This window comes from Oncorhynchus clarkii, chromosome 2 (assembly GCF_045791955.1).
Source record: "Oncorhynchus clarkii lewisi isolate Uvic-CL-2024 chromosome 2, UVic_Ocla_1.0, whole genome shotgun sequence".
Taxonomy (NCBI): Eukaryota; Metazoa; Chordata; class Actinopteri; order Salmoniformes; family Salmonidae; genus Oncorhynchus; species Oncorhynchus clarkii.
The window spans coordinates 53,847,207-53,864,848 of record NC_092148.1 but is presented as its reverse complement, the minus strand read 5'-3'; the positions used below and the strand labels follow the sequence as shown (position 1 = coordinate 53,864,848).

The 17,642-nt window shown below is 37.9% G+C and overlaps 2 protein-coding genes across 4 annotated transcripts in view; both read right to left on the bottom strand.

The window, feature by feature from the left end:
• LOC139369771 (troponin I, fast skeletal muscle-like) overlaps positions 1 to 17,642 on the bottom strand; it is an 81,601-nt gene that overhangs the window by 29,703 nt on the left and 34,256 nt on the right. The window lies entirely within an intron of this gene.
• Positions 1,221 to 17,002, bottom strand: LOC139369749 (troponin I, fast skeletal muscle-like). Of its 3 annotated transcripts, none has more exons than XM_071109020.1 (7): positions 16,967 to 17,002; positions 6,540 to 6,576; positions 4,739 to 4,775; positions 4,448 to 4,576; positions 3,041 to 3,130; positions 2,752 to 2,925; positions 1,221 to 1,549 (listed from the first exon to the last, which is right to left on the bottom strand). In XM_071109020.1, the coding sequence occupies exons 2-7, from the start codon at positions 6,545 to 6,547 to the stop codon at positions 1,463 to 1,465; spliced, it is 525 nt and encodes a 174-aa protein (XP_070965121.1). In that variant the 5' UTR covers positions 6,548 to 6,576; positions 16,967 to 17,002; the 3' UTR covers positions 1,221 to 1,462. The 3 variants fall into 3 exon arrangements, with proteins under 3 accessions (XP_070965121.1, XP_070965127.1, XP_070965114.1); XM_071109026.1 differs by lacking the exon at positions 16,967 to 17,002 and adding an exon at positions 16,108 to 16,188; XM_071109013.1 differs by lacking the exons at positions 6,540 to 6,576; positions 16,967 to 17,002 and having other exon boundaries at positions 4,739 to 4,789.

The window sequence follows — 17,642 nt, the reverse complement described above, 5'->3', positions numbered from 1 at the left end:
GTGGGGCAGTAGAGGGCATCATATCCATGCTAGTCCTCCACTGTCCCGCTCTCACTGCATCGGAGATGTCACAAGATACAGCACCAACCTAATGTTTCACAAGACACAACAAAACATATGTTTGTCATCATGAATACTCAACTACCCTGGTCAACACATGCATGCTGATTTTTGTGTGAGAAAAACTAACAATCCTAAATTCTGTAACTCTTTATTAAGCTTTATAGCATGTATTTAAATGTACTTTGTTTACAAACATTGGAGTAAAGCAAGCTTATATTTTGGGTTCCGATGGGGCACGACACTTGAACTAAGCTCATGAGGCATTTATAAGTATTATTCTTCAAGAGTCAATGGGTATATATAATTAATTTAGGATTCCAAGATTGCCCCTTTAAAAGAACTCTCATGAATAAGCCATTACAAATGCTTACAAAACTGTATAGGCCTATATGATCATTCATGTTATAAATGCTTATGAACTGTAATGCTATTTCTGCTTATAAAAGTTTACAAATTATAGATTGTAAATAGTTAATTAAGACATTCATAAAATGTGTTAGAACATGTTAGTCTATGTTCATTCTTCATTACTTATATCAAATGAGTGTTGTAGTTTAGTGTTAGTACTGATAAAACATCAACAATTGATTAAATCCTAGCTTAAATATGTTTCTATCAGTTTTAATGCACAACATGCTCACACAATAAAAATATGCCATACCAGTTATAGGAGTCGTAATTACCTCAAGTTCACTAGGTCAGCAGATTGACACAGAGAGAGAGAGAGACAGGGGCAGAGGGAGAGCGAGAGAGAGATGGGAGAGGGGAGGCAAGAGGAACAGGTGTTCCACTGACATCTTGTGGTTTTGGTTAATATACATAAATAGTTTATTGTTATACTATTTAAAAAGTTATGCAATGATTCATTCATTAAATTAATATGTATAACATGAGAGCAAAAGAGTACATGCACAGAGAATATGCCTTTTGGTGTGTGTGATATGTTTTAATAAATCAAGTCCTAGGTTTAAAGTCCTTTAGTTATTCTGTTTGTTTTTTTACACCTAGCTTTTCATGACTATTATCTTCTATTGAATAACATTGAATAGTATACTAATCCTACCCAAATCAAGTAGACTACTGCATAAGTAGTTTTCGTTTTTTAAACTCACACATTATGAAGACGTGCAAGCAAAATAAAACTGCTATTCCAGTTGTAAGTGTTGAAATATTTATTTCATATACAATAAGTGCCTTTCAAAATGTGTTCAAGTTGCTGTGAGGGGATTACCTGGGTCTGGGGTATACAGACAAAAAGGAAGCAGTGAAATTGATACAAATCCACCTGAGACTTAACCACAATACCACCTTATATATCCAACACAAAAGACGGCCATGGCTACCAACTGATTTATTAAGACACAGAGAAAAGCAGGGGGAAATGGTCTTGCCATAGCGTTTATGCGGCCTCAAACATCTTCTTCCTGCCGTCCATGCCGGCCTTGTCGTCAATGTTCTTACGCCAGTCACCAACTGTGTCTTTGTCCTTTAATGGAGAGTGGGTGTTACAGCAGAGATATCAGGCCAAGAGTAATATAAGCCACTTGTTTAGGTCAAGGAAATTATATGTTTTGAGCTTTAAGGGGTTTATAAAAGGAAAATTAATACATAGGATGATATTAGCCAATATGAAGTGATATTTGTGCCAAAATAATTGGATATGAGTAAAATTATTGACTACAAATGTAATGTACTGTATATTGGCACTGATACATAGCCTCGGTAAGTAAGGGTGCTGGAGTTTCTGCAGCACCCTCTGATAAATGAAATACAGTTAACCAAAATTATAGAACTACTCCTGTCTGTACAGAAATATAATCACATCATTCAATTACTACACCAGAGAGCATAATTTAGCCAGAGACACTCAATAGCTTCTTTAGCTGTGGATTGTGTGTAATCACAAGCGCATACGGTCAGGAATCCTGCTACAATTTGGACAGCACAATTATCCAGCAGCTGATTTTTGAGTGAACAGCAGCTAAAATATCCTGGCCTCTCGCAATATTTTGAAATACAATCACGGGAAAAACAGTTTGGGAATCAAACTGCTACTGCTGAAAAGAGAAGTCAGGCTGCACAAGTATTACCTATAATTAAGCTACTAAATACTGTATCAACTTTGTAATATTGAATGAACAGCATTGTTTTACAAAGTATCTATGAGAGATAGGCTATTGGCACGACCGCATCTGCCATCGCTGGTGAGGCGTGTATTCAGTCTCTTCATCACTGGTAGTCAAAGCTTTTGAGGACTATAAATTCCTCCTCATATTGTACAGTCTGTGTGTCTCCACTTTTTTCGCTGGCCAAGGCTATTGTTTGCATTCAAGGCTAGGTCGTTTCAATTGATCTTAGTTTGTCAGTGTCAGAACCCTGTCCATGTGATCATTATGTGTGGTATTAAAAAATACTCTGGTAATGTCTCCACATGTAAATTATGTAGAATTGCATGAAATACGTTTTTAAAATGCCATATTTTCCATGGACCTTACTAAAAGTCTGGATTCCTTAGTCCCCATGTGTGAAAATTCTAGAAACACCTCTGCTCTACTCTATGCCACCATACACAAATAAGATGATAGACGTACCCCCACAACTCAAAAACATCTTCCGGCGGCTATGCACTGATATCAATCCATAGTACATATATATTTTTTAACATTATTATGCCTCCATGTTACTCACATCCTCTTTGACTTCCTTCTTCACTTGTTTCAGATTAGATCTCAGATCCATGGTCACCTTGTGCTTGGAGCCCAACAAAGCCTGGAGCATAGCATCAGCAGACATACGCACTTTCTTCAGAGCTGGCTTCTTAATGCCCTGGATCTCAACCACTTTAATCCTCAAATCATCAATCTGTAAAGAGAGAAGATCAGGAAAAATGCAAGATATGCTCTTTTATGTTCAGGTCTTCAATCTAAACAAGAGAGAAAATCAACAAAGGGAATCGACCTCAACTGGATGACAATACCTCTTTGTCACACTTGCCCACTTTGCCTGCCAGGTCATATCTCTCCTCATCCACTTTATCAAGCTGGTGATGGATTGTCTTGCACATTTCCTGCAGTTGGTTATCAACAAAAGGAACCTTCAACAACTGTACTGTAGGGTTACAGTGAATTTCCTGACAGCTTAGATTGAAAATCCAGTTTAAAGGCCCAGTGCAGTCAAAACATGATTTACTTCATCTACACTGATTGAAGTGGATTTAATAAGTGACATCAATAAGGAATCCTAGCATTCACCTGGTCAGTCTGTCATGGAAAGAGCAAGTGTTCCTAATGTTTTGTACACTCAGTGTATATTTCCACACTATGAGGTCGGAATAAAACTGTGAAAATTATGATAATTCCCTTTAAAACTTCTTTGGGATCGGCATCCTCTCCTCGGGACGGTTGAGCTAATGAAGGCTAATGTGATTAGCATGAGGTTGTAAGTAACAAGAACATTTCCCAGGGCATAGACATATCTGATATTGGCAGGAAGCTTAAATTCTTGTTATTCTAACTGCACTGTCCAATTTACAGTAGCTATTACAGTGAAGGAACACCATGCTATTGTTTGAGGAGAGTGCAACATTTTGAAAATGAAAAGTTATTAATAAACAAATTAGGCACATTTGGGCAGTCTTGATACAACATTTTTAACAGAAATGCAATGGTTCATTGAATTAGTCTAAAACCTTGCATATACACTGATGCCATCTAGTGCCCAAAATCTAAATTGCACCTGGGCTGGAATAGTACATTATGGCCTTTCTATTGCTTTTCAAAGATGATTGTATAAAAAAATACAAATGAACTGAGTTTTTTTCTTTGTATTATCTTTTACCAGATCTATTGCGTTATATTCTACTACATTCCTTTCACATTTCCATAAACTTCAAAGGTTTTCCTTTAAAATGGTACCAATAACATGTATATCCTTGCTTCAGGGCCTGAGCTACACACAGTTAGATGTGGGTATGTCATTTTATGCGAAAATTGGAAAAAAAAGAGGTTAATCCTTAAGTATAAGACCGTATTAAATTTCATCCTGTTTTGGTGGGATGGAGTTTTGGCCTGATATACTACATTAATTAACAGACCGATAAGAGGGTTCCAAACCTCTCTGCCAATGAAAGCTAGTTTTCAGTTTTCCCCTCCCCACTCAGACCACTCCAAGGCAGTTCTCGCAAAATTCTTGCTTGAGAAATTGCTCTTTGCTAAGAAGCTATTTTTGTTTCCTTTTGACCATTGTATTTGAAAACAATCACAGTAAGGTACTAAATTATTACCATAAATGATGCCTGCATTGGACCGTTATGAATGGCTGTTTAAGCACTGCGCTGTGAAGCTATGTTAAACACGGGTGATTTCAACTATTGGTGATACTGTACCTGCAGTTCCACCAACGACCCAGGCAGGTCCAATGCGGGGCAGCTCTCATCCATGTACCTTTTTTTCTCTTCCACTGCCTCTATGGCCTCTGCCTCCAGCAAGTCCTTAGCAATCTGGAGCATCACGCTCTGGAGGAGAGAGAAGCATGAATAGTGACACAACTGGATTATGGTTAACAGGGGAATATACAACACACAGAGACTTTTATAATTATAATAATATAATATATTTTGCTCACGATTAGGTTTCATTCCAAAAATAACAATTCAATGTTACTAGTAACCATTTACCTTCAGATGATGCTTGCGACTCGATGACATTTTTTTCCTAAAATAGTTCATGAAAAGATGTGTGAATTTTCCAGAAAGATACACATTTCTGACACATATCATGTTTTGACATGGGGCACTGGGGAGGTCAAGATACGTTTCTAACCATTAATAAAAAAAAGGTAATTTTTTGATTTCCATGGATGCCCAAGATCCTGAAGATGATATCATAATAGAGTGAATACTATATTTCCGTTTCCACATTGAGCATCTCTCCTCTAATAGGAGGATATTACACAGATGAACACCAATATAAAGGTGATGTTAATATAATTCAAACAGGGCATAAAATATACAGTTGAAGTCGAAAATGTACATACACTTAGGTTGGAGTCATTAAAACTAGTTGGTCAACCACACCATAAATGTCTTGTTAACAAACTATAGTTTTGGCAAGTCGGTTAGGACATCTACTTTGTGCATGAGACAAGTAATTTTTCCAACAATTGTTTACAAAAATATTATTTCACTTATATCCCAATTTCAGTGGGTCAGAAGTTCACGTACACTAAGTTGAATGTGCCTTTAAACAGCTTGGAAAATTCCAGAAAATGATGTCATGGCTTTAGAAGCTTCTGATAGGCTAAATTACATAATTTGAGTCAATTGGAGGTGTAGCTGTGGATGTCTTTCAAGGCCTACCTTCAAACTCAGTGCCTCTTTGCTTGACGTCATGGGAAAATCTAAAGAAATCAGCCAAGATCTAAGAAAAACAATTGTAGACCTCCACAAGTCTGGTTCATCCTTGGGAGCAATTTACAAACACCTGAAGGTACCACATTCTTCTGTACAAACAATAGTACACAAGTATAAACACCAAGGGACCAAGCAGCCTTCATACCGCTCAGGAAGGAGACACTTCTACCTCCTAGAGAAGAATGTACTTTGGTGCGAAAAGTGCAAAGCAATCGCATATTAACAGCAAAGGACCTTGTAAAGATGCTGGAGGAAACAGGTTCAAAAGTATCTATATCCACAGTAAAATGAGTCCTATATCAACATAACCTGAAAGGCCGCTCAGCAAGAAAGAAGCCACTGCTCCAAAAATGACCTAAAAAAGCCATACTACGGTTTGCAACTGCACATGGGGACAAAGATCGTACTTATTGGAGAAATGTCCTCTGGTCTGATGAAACAAAAATAGAATTGTTTGGCCAAAATGACCATCATTATGTTTGGAGGAAAAAGGGGGAGGCTTGTAAGCAGAAGAACACCAACCCAACCGTGAAGCAAGGGGGGGGGGGGGGGTCTTATAATTTTGTGGGGGTGCTTTGCTGCAGGAGGGACTCACAAAGCCCTGACCTCAGTCCTTAAGAAAATGTGTGGGCAGAACTGAAAAAGCGTGTGCGAGCAAGGAGGCCTAGAAACCTGACTCAGTTACACCAGCTCTGTCAGGAGGAATGGGTCAAATTTCACCCAACTTATTGTGGGAAGCTTGTGGAAGGATCCCCAAAACATTTGACCCAAGTTAAACAATTTAAAGGCAATGCTACCAAATACTAATCGATTTTATTAAACTTCTGACACACTGGGAATGTGATGAAATAAATAAAAACTTAAATAAATAATTCTCTAAAATTATTCTGACATTTCACATTCTTAAAATAAAGCGGTGGTCCTAACTGACCTAAAACATGGAATTTGTATTAGGATTAAATGTCAGGACTTGAGAAAAACTGAGTTTAAATGTATTTGGCTAAGGTGTATGTAAACTTCCGACTACAACTGTATACTGATATCATAAAAACATATTGGAACTTACTCAGACATCTTGGACTCTTGTAACTTTCCAAAGGGGTCTGAAGCAAACAATACAACAATGTAAAAAACTCACAGAATATACATTTCACTTGCAAATAATTTTGCACTGTTGACAACCTTTTCTTTATTCAAATTGCATTTTAATACCAATAGCAATCTTTGACCAAAAATAATTGACTTCAATGAATGACATGTTTATCAAAAGTGTTGGAAAAACTTGTCAATAATCAACTGACTGGCTTTCTTGATGTTTTATAGTATTCTCTCTGGTATGCAATCTGGTTTCCCTTCAGGTTATGGATGTGTCACTCCAGCCTTAAAGGTCCTCAACGATGTCACAATTGCTCTTGAGTCTAAGAAAAGTTGTGCTGCTATTTTTATTGACTTGGCCAAAATGTTTGATACTGAAGACCATTCCATTCGTGTGGGCCGGCTAAGGATTATTGGTGTCTTTGACCTGGTTTGCTAACTACCTTTCTCAAAGAGTGCAGTGTATAAAGTCTGCAGAAAATCTGCTGTCTGCCTGTCACCAAGGGAGTACACCAAGGCTCAATCCCAGGCCACACGTTCTTCTCAATTTACATCAACAACATAGCTCAGGCAGTAGGAAGCTCTCTCATCCATTTATATACAGATGATACAGTCTTATATTCAGCTGGTCCCTCCTAGGATTTTGTGTTAAATGCTCTACAACAAAGCTTTCTTAGTGCCCAAAAAACTTTATCTACCCTTAACCTTGTTCTGAACAAGAAAGAAGAATGCCCCTCTCCCCACCGGTGTGATTACTACCTCTGAGGGTTTAGAGCTTGAGGTAGTCACCTCATACAAGTACTTGGGAGTATGGCTATATGGTACACTGACCTTCTCTCAGCACATAGCAAATGTGCAAGGTAAAGTTAAATCTAGACGTGGTTTCCTCTATTGTAATCACTCCTCTTTCACCCCATCTGACAAACTAACCCTGATTCAGATGACCATCCTACCCATGCAAGATTGCAGAGACATAATTTATAGATCGGCAGTTAAGGGTGCTCTCGAGCATTTAGATGTTCTTTACCATTCGGCCATCAGATTTGCCACCAATCCTCCTTATAGGACACATCACTGCACTCTATACTCCTCTGTAAACTGGTCATCTCTGTATATCCGTCACAAGACCCACTGGTTGATGCTTATTTATAAAACCCTCTTAGGCCTCACTCTACCCTATCTGGGTTATCTACTGCAGCCCTCATCCTCCACATACAACACAAGTTATGCCAGTCACATTCTGTTAAAGGTCCCCAAAGCACACACATCCCTGGGTCGCTTGTCTTTTCAGTTTGCGGCAGCTAGCGACTGGAACGAGCTGCAACAAGCACTCAAACTGGACAGTTTTATCTCAATCTCTTCACTCAAAGACTCAATCATGGACACTCTGACAGTTGTGGCTGCTTTGCGTGATGTATTTTTGTCTCTACCTTCTTGCCCTTTGTGCTGTTGTCTGTGCCCAATAATGTTTGTACCATGTTTTGTGCTGCTACCATGTTATGTTGCTACCATGTTGTTGTCATGTTGTGTTGCTACCATGCTGTGTTGTCATGTGTTGCTGCCTTGCTATGTTGTCGTCTTAGGTCTCTGGTTAATGCTGGATCTGATTTGAATCTAGGCCTAAGTATTACAACTTAGCAGTAGATAGCAGCAGACATAATTTCATAATACTGTTAATGTTGTTAATACAGATATATTTTCAGAGTTAATCAAAACAAGTACTACAAATGTAGATACATTTTGAAATAGGGGTACTTGCTGGGTCTCAGGATGCTTGACACTTTTTAAGAGATTTGTTCTATTAATAAGCTACGCCTCTTGAAAATAACCTAAAGATTACGTTAAAAAAAACAGCTGCTAGGTTGACGCATCATGAAAGTAAAAAATACCCAACCAATGGTAAAATTAACCCGTGTTTGGGTCATTTCAACAACCCAACATGTTGGGTTATTTCTGTCCAATATTTACCCAGTGCTGGTTTACCAAATAGCCCAAATTGGGTTGGTTTTAACCCAGCATTTTTTTATAGTGTATGTTCCCCGCTATTGTCCTTAATTAAGGGCATGGCTTTCCGATAGATTTTATTGACCACCCGTGAGAGTAAACGTCATTCTTGTTCATCATGTTAAATTCACATACTGCACATTTTTCCCCAAATTCTTCTATAATATTACAGTTATTTATTACATATTATAATTAGGTATACCACATTATTGCATAAGGTATACCACGTTATTGCATCCCAACAATTTACATAGGCTTTTAGGGAACTCATACACTTCTGTAAGCCTCTTTGAAGATACACAAATGTCAATGTTCAGTTGGTGGGATGTAATTCTTCCAACACACAAGAATATGTTTCTTTGCAAAGTAAAATAGTTATCAGCAACCTTATCTTGTCTGAATAAAGCACGTAATTAACAAGGTAAAGGCTTGGGGATTGTACCATTCCGTATTTAATTCATCTGTCTGAGTAGCTGTATGCCAGAAATCCATTTGTTTATTGCACTGCCAAAAAAGTTATTTTCTTGGCATTACATTTCAGGCAATTTGGTGAAGTGTCTGGGAACATACGATTTAACTAAACAGGAGTAAAATACAACTTTAAGATGAATTTGGAGTTAGTTTCTATTAATATTGGGACTAGTAAGTGAGTAGTGGATCTTTTTACAGATCTCAAGCCATACCTCTAATCAAATTCCATGCCGAGGTCGTTTTCCCACACCCTTTGAAGAGGGACATAGGAGGATTCACATTGTTTGTGTCACGCCCTGACCATAGAGAGCCTTTTATTCTCTATTTTGGTTAGATCGGGGTGTGACCAGGGGGGGGTGTTCCTATCTAGGTGTTTTATTTCAATGTTGGCCTGGTATGGTTCCCAATCAGAGGCAGCTGTTTATCGTTGTCTCTGATTGGGGATCATACATAGGCAGCCTTTTCCCACCTATTTGTTGTAGGATCTTGTTTTTGTGTTGATGCCTCTGAGCTCTACAGAACGTCACGTATAGTTTATTCTTTATTGTTTTGAGTTAGTGCATGTAGCACCTCTGACGTTACGGTTCGTTGTTTGTTTCCTTTTGTTTTGTAAGTTTCACACAAATAAAGATGTGATACTCCGCGCACGCTGTGCCTTGATCCGTCTCTCCACACAATCTTGACAGTTTGGATAATGTACAATAGAGCTTAGCAAATATTCCTTTGATAGATATATATGCGGCTATTCATTCTTCAACTTCTGACAAGTGAAATCTCAACCTTTCCTTCTTTTACAAACATAAAGACAAGAGCTCTAATTTGAAGATACATGAAAAAACCTGTACAGGGGATGTTATATTCAGTACTGATTTTGTAAAAATTCTTCATATTAGATCGTCTATCGAACAAGTCTGCAAACCTCCTAACATACAGTGCCTTGCAAAAGTATTCATCCCCCTTGGCTTTTTTCCTAATTCGTTGCATTACAACCTGTAATTCGAATGGATTTTTATTTGGATTTCATGTAATGGGCAAACACAAAATAGTCCAAATTGGTGAAATGAAAAAAATAACTTGTTTCAAAATATTTTTAAAAATTAAAACGGAAAAGTGGTGCTTTGCTGTGAAGCCCCTAAATAAGATCTGATGCAACCAATTACCTTCAGAAGTCACATAATTAGTAAAATAAAGTCCACCTGTGTGCAATCTAAATGTCACATGATCTGTCACACAATCTCAGTATATATACACTTGTTCTGAAAGGGCCCAGAGTCTACAACACCACTATGCAAGGGGCACCACCAAGCAAGCAGCACCATGAAGACCAAAGAGCTCTCCAAACAGTTCAGGAACACATTTGTGGACAAGTATAGATCAGGGTTGGGTTCTAAAAAAATATCCAAAACTTTGAACATCCCATGGAGCACCATTAAATCCATTATTATGAAATGGAAAGAATATGGCACCACAACAAACCTGCCAAGAGAGGACCACCCACCAAAACTCACAGACCAGGCAAGAAGGGCATTAATCAGAGAGGCAACAAAGACACCAAAGATAACCCTGAAGGAGCTGCAAAGATCCACAGCGGATATTGGAGTATCTTTCCTTAAGACTACTTTATGCCGTACACTCCACAGAGCTGGGCTTTATGGAAGAGTGGCCAGACAAAAAGCCATTGCTTAAAAAAAATAATAAACAAACACGTTTGGTGTTCACCAAAAGGCTTGTGGGAGACTCCCCTGGTCAGACGAGACTAAAATTTAGCTTTTTGGCCATCAAGGAAAACACTGTGTCTGGCGCAAACCCAACAGCTCTCCTCACCCGAGAACACAATCCCCACAGTAAAGCATGGTGGTGGCAGCATGCTGTGGGGATGTTTTTCATAGGCAGGGACTGGGAAACTGGTCAGAATTGAAGAATTGAATGATGGATGGCACTAAATACAGGGAAATTCTTGAGGGATGAAGGTTCACCTTCCAGCAGGACAATGACCCTAAGCATACTGCTAAAGCAACACTTGAGTGGTTTAAGGGGAAACATTTAAATGACTTGGAATGGCCTAGTCAGTTCAACTGAGAATCTGTGGTATGACTTAAAGATTGCTGTACACCAGCAGAACCCATTGTGAATATTTTCACAAGCCACTGTATAAGGCTGGTGGCACCTTACAATTGGGAAGGACGGGCTCGTGGTAATGGCTGGAGTGGAATGAGTGAAAGGGTATCAAATACATCAAACATATGATTTCCATGGGTTTGATGCCATTCCAGTCGCTCTGTTAGAGACATTATTATGAGCTGTCCTCCCCTCAGCAGCATCAAATGCCTCATAAGACCCCACAAGCATCAATTATGAAGGCCGACCTTTTAGAGACACATTGGTCAGCTCAGGGTTAGAAGAAATAGGAGCAGGTGTTTGAAATACCCAAGTGTTATCTACAGTCTGCCTGTGCCATTAAGGCATTGTACATAGTGAAGGTCTTACGGTTATCACAAATATCTTCAGAGGTAAAGGATAGCTAGATTGAGATTCAATCTGTACCCATAGCGAGTCCAGTCTGCCCAAAGTCCAGTACTTTGTTCTGCGTTTTTTTGTTGCACCATATAAACATCCTGGTTATGTTTATCCATCCAATCATTGTCACTGGGAGAGTGGGGAAACTGATCAGGTCTTCTTTCATTTTGCTAACAAGGGGAGTGTTATATTCTTTAAACAGAATATTTATGTCTGTGGTAACACTTATTCCCAGATATTTCAATCCATTTGGTTCCCAAGAGAAAGGGCAGACTAAACTCAACTCATCTGATCGCTGGCTATTTAAAAAAAAACATGCATTAGATTTGCTTTGTAGCCAGAGAATTTATCTAATTGGGCAAGAATATCAAAGATATGGGGAATAGAGTTCACTGGGTTAACAACATGCAATATCATATTATTTGCGTATAAAGATACTGTAGCTTAAGTTCCTGATGAGCAATAGTGGGAACTCTGATACTCTCATTGGAACGTATGGACTCTGCCAATGGTTCTACAGCCATCGAAGGAGGAGGGGAGACAGAGGACAGCCTTGCCCCCACTCAGTGGGAGGTGTTGTGACCTTAAACCGTTAGTGGACACCATAGCTCTGGGACTGGTATACATCGATTTGACCCATTTCAAGAAATTAGCTAATGTATAACATTTTTGCAAAATAGAAAAGAGGAAATTCCTTAAATTCCTTAAATTTTGCTGGACACCAGGATGAGTAGCTGCTGCTTTGGCATTCAACTCTGTCAAACACCTTCTCGGCATCTGATGACAACAGTATAGGAGTCTTATACTCATTTAAGTGGTCGATAACATCAAACAGTCCTGACTTTATCCAATAAATACCCTTTTTTTTTTAGAAATCCCGTTTGGTCGGGCTTAATAAGCGAGTGTAATAAGGACTCTAGTCGTCTGGCTATCAATTTAGTAATCACTTTATAATTCAAATTCAACAAACTTCAGATGAAGAGCATTCTAATGGGTCTTTCCACTTTTAAGCAAGACAGTGATACAAGCTCTATTCATAGAATAAGGCAACATTTTCTTATTACAAAAGTTGTCTATCATAGCCATAAATATAGGACATAGTTCTGGCCAGGACTGCTTGTACAAATTGCCTGGGAAGCCATCTGGGCCTGGGGATTTATTAGCAGGCATGGACTTAATAGCTACCAACACTTCCTCATGTGTAAAACTAGAATTGCGAAGCAGCTGATCTGGTTCTGATAGTTTGGGGAGGAAAATGCCATCCAAATATGATAGTAGTTCACTCAGGAACATTCAATGTCATCTTGGTACATTTAGCAACTCCAGTGCATATTTGGCCTTGTGTTTTAGGATATGTTCCTGCTGAAAGGTGAATTTGTCTCCCAGTGTCAGTTGGAAAGCACACTGAACAAGGTTTTCCTCTTAGGTTTTGCCTATGCTTAGCTCTATTCCGATGACAAGCATACCCATAACATGATGCAGCCACCACCAGTCTTGAAAATATGAAGAGTGGTACTCAGTGATGTTTTGGATTTGGCCCAAACATAATGCTTTGTATTCAGATTGTATAGTTAATTCTTTGCCCCAATTTTTTCTTTGTACTTCTATTCAAATGTTATTAGTCGCATGCGTCGAATACAACAGGTATGACCAGGTATGGCCAGAACTATGTCCTATATTTATGGCTAGAACTATGTCCTATATTTATGGCTATGATAGACAACTTTTGTAATAAGGGAATTTTGCCTGATTCTATGAATAGAGATTGTATCACTGTCTTGCTAAAAAATGGAAAGACCCATTAGAATGCTCTTCATTTGAAGTTTGTTGAATTTTGATTATATTTCACCTTACAGTGAAATGCTTATTTACGAGCCCCTGACCGACAGTGCAGTTCTAAAAAAATACAGATAAGAATAAGAGATAAAAGTAACATGTAAATAAAGAGGAGTAGTAACAAATAACAATATATACAGGGGGGTGCCGGTACAGAGTCAATGTGAGGGGGCACCGGTTAGTTGAGGTAGTATGTACATGTAGGTAGAGTTAATTAAAGTGACTATGCATAGATGACAACAAAGAGTGTCAGTGGTGTGGAGAGTGGAGGGTAATGTGAATAGTTTGGGTAGCTATTTGACTAGATGTTTAGTACTTTAGTACCTTATTGCAAACAGGATGCATGTTTTGGAATATTCTGAAGAGGCTTCTTTCTTTTCACTCTGACATTTAGGTAAGTATTGTGGAATAACTACAATGTTGTTGATCCATCCTCAGTTTTGTCCTATCACAGCCATTAAACTCCTTAACTGTTTTAAAGTCACTATTGGCCTCATGGTGAAATCCCTGAGAGCTTTCCTTCCTCTCCGGAAACTGAGTTAGGAAGGACGCCTGTATCTTTGTAGTGACTGGGTGTATTGATAAACCATCTACCAATAGGTGCTCTTCTTTGCAAGGCTTTGGAACATTTCCCAGGTCTTTGTGGTTAAATCTGTTGGAAATTCACTACGTGACTGAAGCACCTTACAGATAATTGTTTGTGTGGGGGTCCAGAGACGAGGTAGTCAATCAAAAATAATGTTAAACTCTAAGGTTTCACACAGAGTGAGTCCATGCAACTTATTATGTGACTTGATAAGCACATTTTTACTTCTGAACATACTGTATATAGGCTTGCCATAACAATGTGGTTGAATCCTTAATGACTCAAGACATTTCAGCTTTTTATTTTCAATTAATAAAAATATGAAAATGAAAAACATAATTCCACTTTCACATTATGGGTGTGGTAAGCCAGTGACACAAAATCTACATTTAATCCATTTTAAATGCAGGCTGTAACACAACAAAACATGGAAAAAGTCAAGGGGTATGAATACTTTCTGAAGGCACTGTAGCTTTCTAAACAAATTGCTTGTGTAGGAGTCTGGTTTCCGAATGTCAACAGTTCATATATCAAATAGCTGGCAATGTCCCCAAGAATTAGCTACACTTCATCAGACAGCGATGTTCTCCAGAATTGGAATCGGATTCCGGTCACGTCAGTCACAAAATTGGAAAGAATATGATACATGTAACACTATATTCCAGAGCATATGGAACTCAAACAAAACTATTAAATGAGATTAAATGAGACCCCTGTTTGATTTCATTTTTCTACATGTATTCCAGGTTTAAATAATATACACTCCCCTACGTATTTGTTTGGCGAGTGAAGGTGACACTTTTCATTAGGCTCTATACTCAGGCATTTTGGTTTTTGATAATATGTTTTTTGAGGTGAAAGTACAGAATATCAACTTTTATTTTCATAGAAATGAATATGTCTAGTCCCCCCATTTGAAGGTGTCATAAAGTATTTGGAGAAATTCACTTATAGTGTATTCAATTTAGTCAAAGTTTATTATTTAGTCATATTCGTAGCACACAATGTCTACATCAAGCCTGTGACTCTACAAACTTTTTGGATGCATTTGAAGTTTGTTTGGTTGAGTTTTGGATTTTGTTGTGCCCAATATAAATGCATTTTGAGTAACTTTTATTGTCACTTTTAACAATATAAGTTGTTTCTGAACACTTCTACATTAGTGTGGATGCTACCATGATTACAGATAATCATAAATGAATAATGAATAATGATGATTGAGAAAGTTAAAAACATGCTAACTTTCTTGGTTATTGATAACGGTTACAGGTTAGTATTTTTGGGTGGGTATAATCTTTGTTCCCTTTAACTTTCTCACTCATCATTATTCATTATTTATTCATGATTATCCATATTCGTGGTAGCATCAACATTAATATAGAAGTGTTCAGAAACATCTATTCTATTCTAATTTACAATAATCCTATTGGGCAAAACATAATCTGAAACACAACCAAAACAAACTGCAAATATATCCAAAAAGGTTGTAGATAAAACAAGCTTCATTGCATGCTCGGAATATGGGATCAAATACTAAACGTTTAACTACTTTAATACACTGTAAGTGAATTTGTTCAAATACTTATGAAAAAAACCTACGTATTCAGTTGGGGGGAGACTAGATACATAAAGTGCTTTTATTTCTAAATGATAAAATATATATTTATGAAAATACCCTCAAATGAAACATTGTACCTCAAATCCAAAATGCTGGAAAGTAGAGACACATTTTTAAAAATGTGCTTACACATTTTAATTATTTATGGAGTGTATAATGCTGCATATGTTAGGAAGAGCAATTTACTTGTTAGGGTCAATACTTCTTAATGCCCTCCACACATGGTAAATGTGGAATACTAATAGGACATGCTCAATATAAAATACATAGCTATTGCAGTCATGCCACCTTTCAATTAAAAAACAAAAACATCATAGCATCATTTTCCACATAGAGAGACACATGGTCTGATCTCACGTGTGCAGCTGATTGCAGGGTTTCCAAATAGAAAAAGTAGTGCTAATCCAGAACGGGAGAGCTGGTGGAGTTGCTGAAATACTATCATGCTTAACCAAGCCGAGAACAGAGAGCAGACAGAGTCAGGATAGACAGGTGAGAGGTTCTCACCTATTAGAGAGAGCTGGCGATCAAGCAGGACGCACGCTTGGGACTGGGACAAGCAACTGAAATGCTCTGGGGGTTTTAATGGGTTTCTATGATGGGTCAGCAAAACTCTGCATTTCTCTTTATGAAATTGGAACGGAGTCCCACTCCAGACCAATGGTTCAGCAAGCTGCTGAAACTCTAGCCACAACCTAACCTCCATGCATATAAATAACCAACCCTTCAAGATTGTTATTCTAGTTTTAGTGCTTATTTATTTAAGCTTTGATGAGTTACAAAATTACAGTGCAGATCGGATAGTTCAACTCTACATCTTTGTACAATCTTGATGAAGTGATCAGCGTTGGCCTAATATTAAACAACTCTTTCTGAGAATATAATATGCATGTGAACTGACATAACTGACAGAGTGGTGGGCAGCCTAACGGTTAAGAGCATTGGGCCAGTAACTACAAGGTTGTTGGGTTGAATCCTCGAGCTGACTAGGTGAGATCAAAATTTTCCCTTGAGCACTTAACGCTAATTGTTCCTGTAAATCGCTCTGGATAACAGCGTCTGCTAAATGTAAAACATATGTATGTGATTTTTAAAAATTGATTTAACCTTTGTTTAACTAGGCAAGTCAGTTAAGAACACATTATTATTTACAATGATGACATAGGAACAGTGTGTTAACTGCCTTGTTCAGGGGCAGAACAACAGGTTTATAGTGTTAGCTCAGGGATTTGATCTAGCAACCTTTTGGTTACTGGCTCAAAGTTCTAAACACTAGGCTACCTGCCGCCCCAAATGATGATGGTGAGATGGTGGGAGACGTGATGGTTGGAGAATAAATAAATATCCTCAATATATAGACACTTACCACTGAAGACTCCATCTGATGTTTAAGTGACTGTTTCTGTTGAGAAATTACAGTAAATGGCAACGTAGACGGGAAAGATCATTTGAAACAATTTAACTCTGATTTTGAAAACATAAAATTGCTTAGTCAATGTGTTACTTTTAAAACAATTCAACAATGGACTACTAACATACTTGATAACTTTGTGATGCAACAAAAAAGAAAAACGAATAAAGAAACTCACCTTATTTTCAGTTGCCCTAGTGGTAAAAAACAACAACATAATTAGGTATTAGAATATGCAGAATAGCAGGATCTCTATGGGAAAAACTACAAAGACCTCAAAAAGTAGAAACTGGTACAGAATGCAACAGAAAAAAGCTGTGCCCAACTTTTCAAGCTCTTAAGATACATACAAAATCTCTAAAACAAACCTCATGATTTTACTTAACATGTCTTCGGAAGTGATCTTTAATCCAACAGTAAATGAATAACAATCCAAATACAGTTATATAACATGGCAGAAAGCATTGATTTCAAAACCTCTAAAAACTTGTTACATGTCGCTCCATTTAGACTCAATTGAGATGAGTATCAACTATAGCAGTGGTTTGCATGTTTGAAAGAGAGATGGGCAGCTCAACACTCTAGTGTAGAACATTACCAAGGGTCCACCCTATACTGTAATAGTACATGA

Coding starts and splice junctions, on each gene's coding strand:
- LOC139369749 (XM_071109013.1), bottom strand. CDS start 4,789: ATGAACTATTTTAGGAAAAAAATGTCATCGAGTCGCAAGCATCATCTG. Junction 2,926..3,040: donor TGGGCAAGTGTGACAAAGAG/GTATTGTCATCC, acceptor CTCTCTTTACAG/ATTGATGATTTGAGGATTAA. Junction 1,550..2,751: donor AGAAGGAAGTCAAAGAGGAT/GTGAGTAACATG, acceptor TCTCCATTAAAG/GACAAAGACACAGTTGGTGA.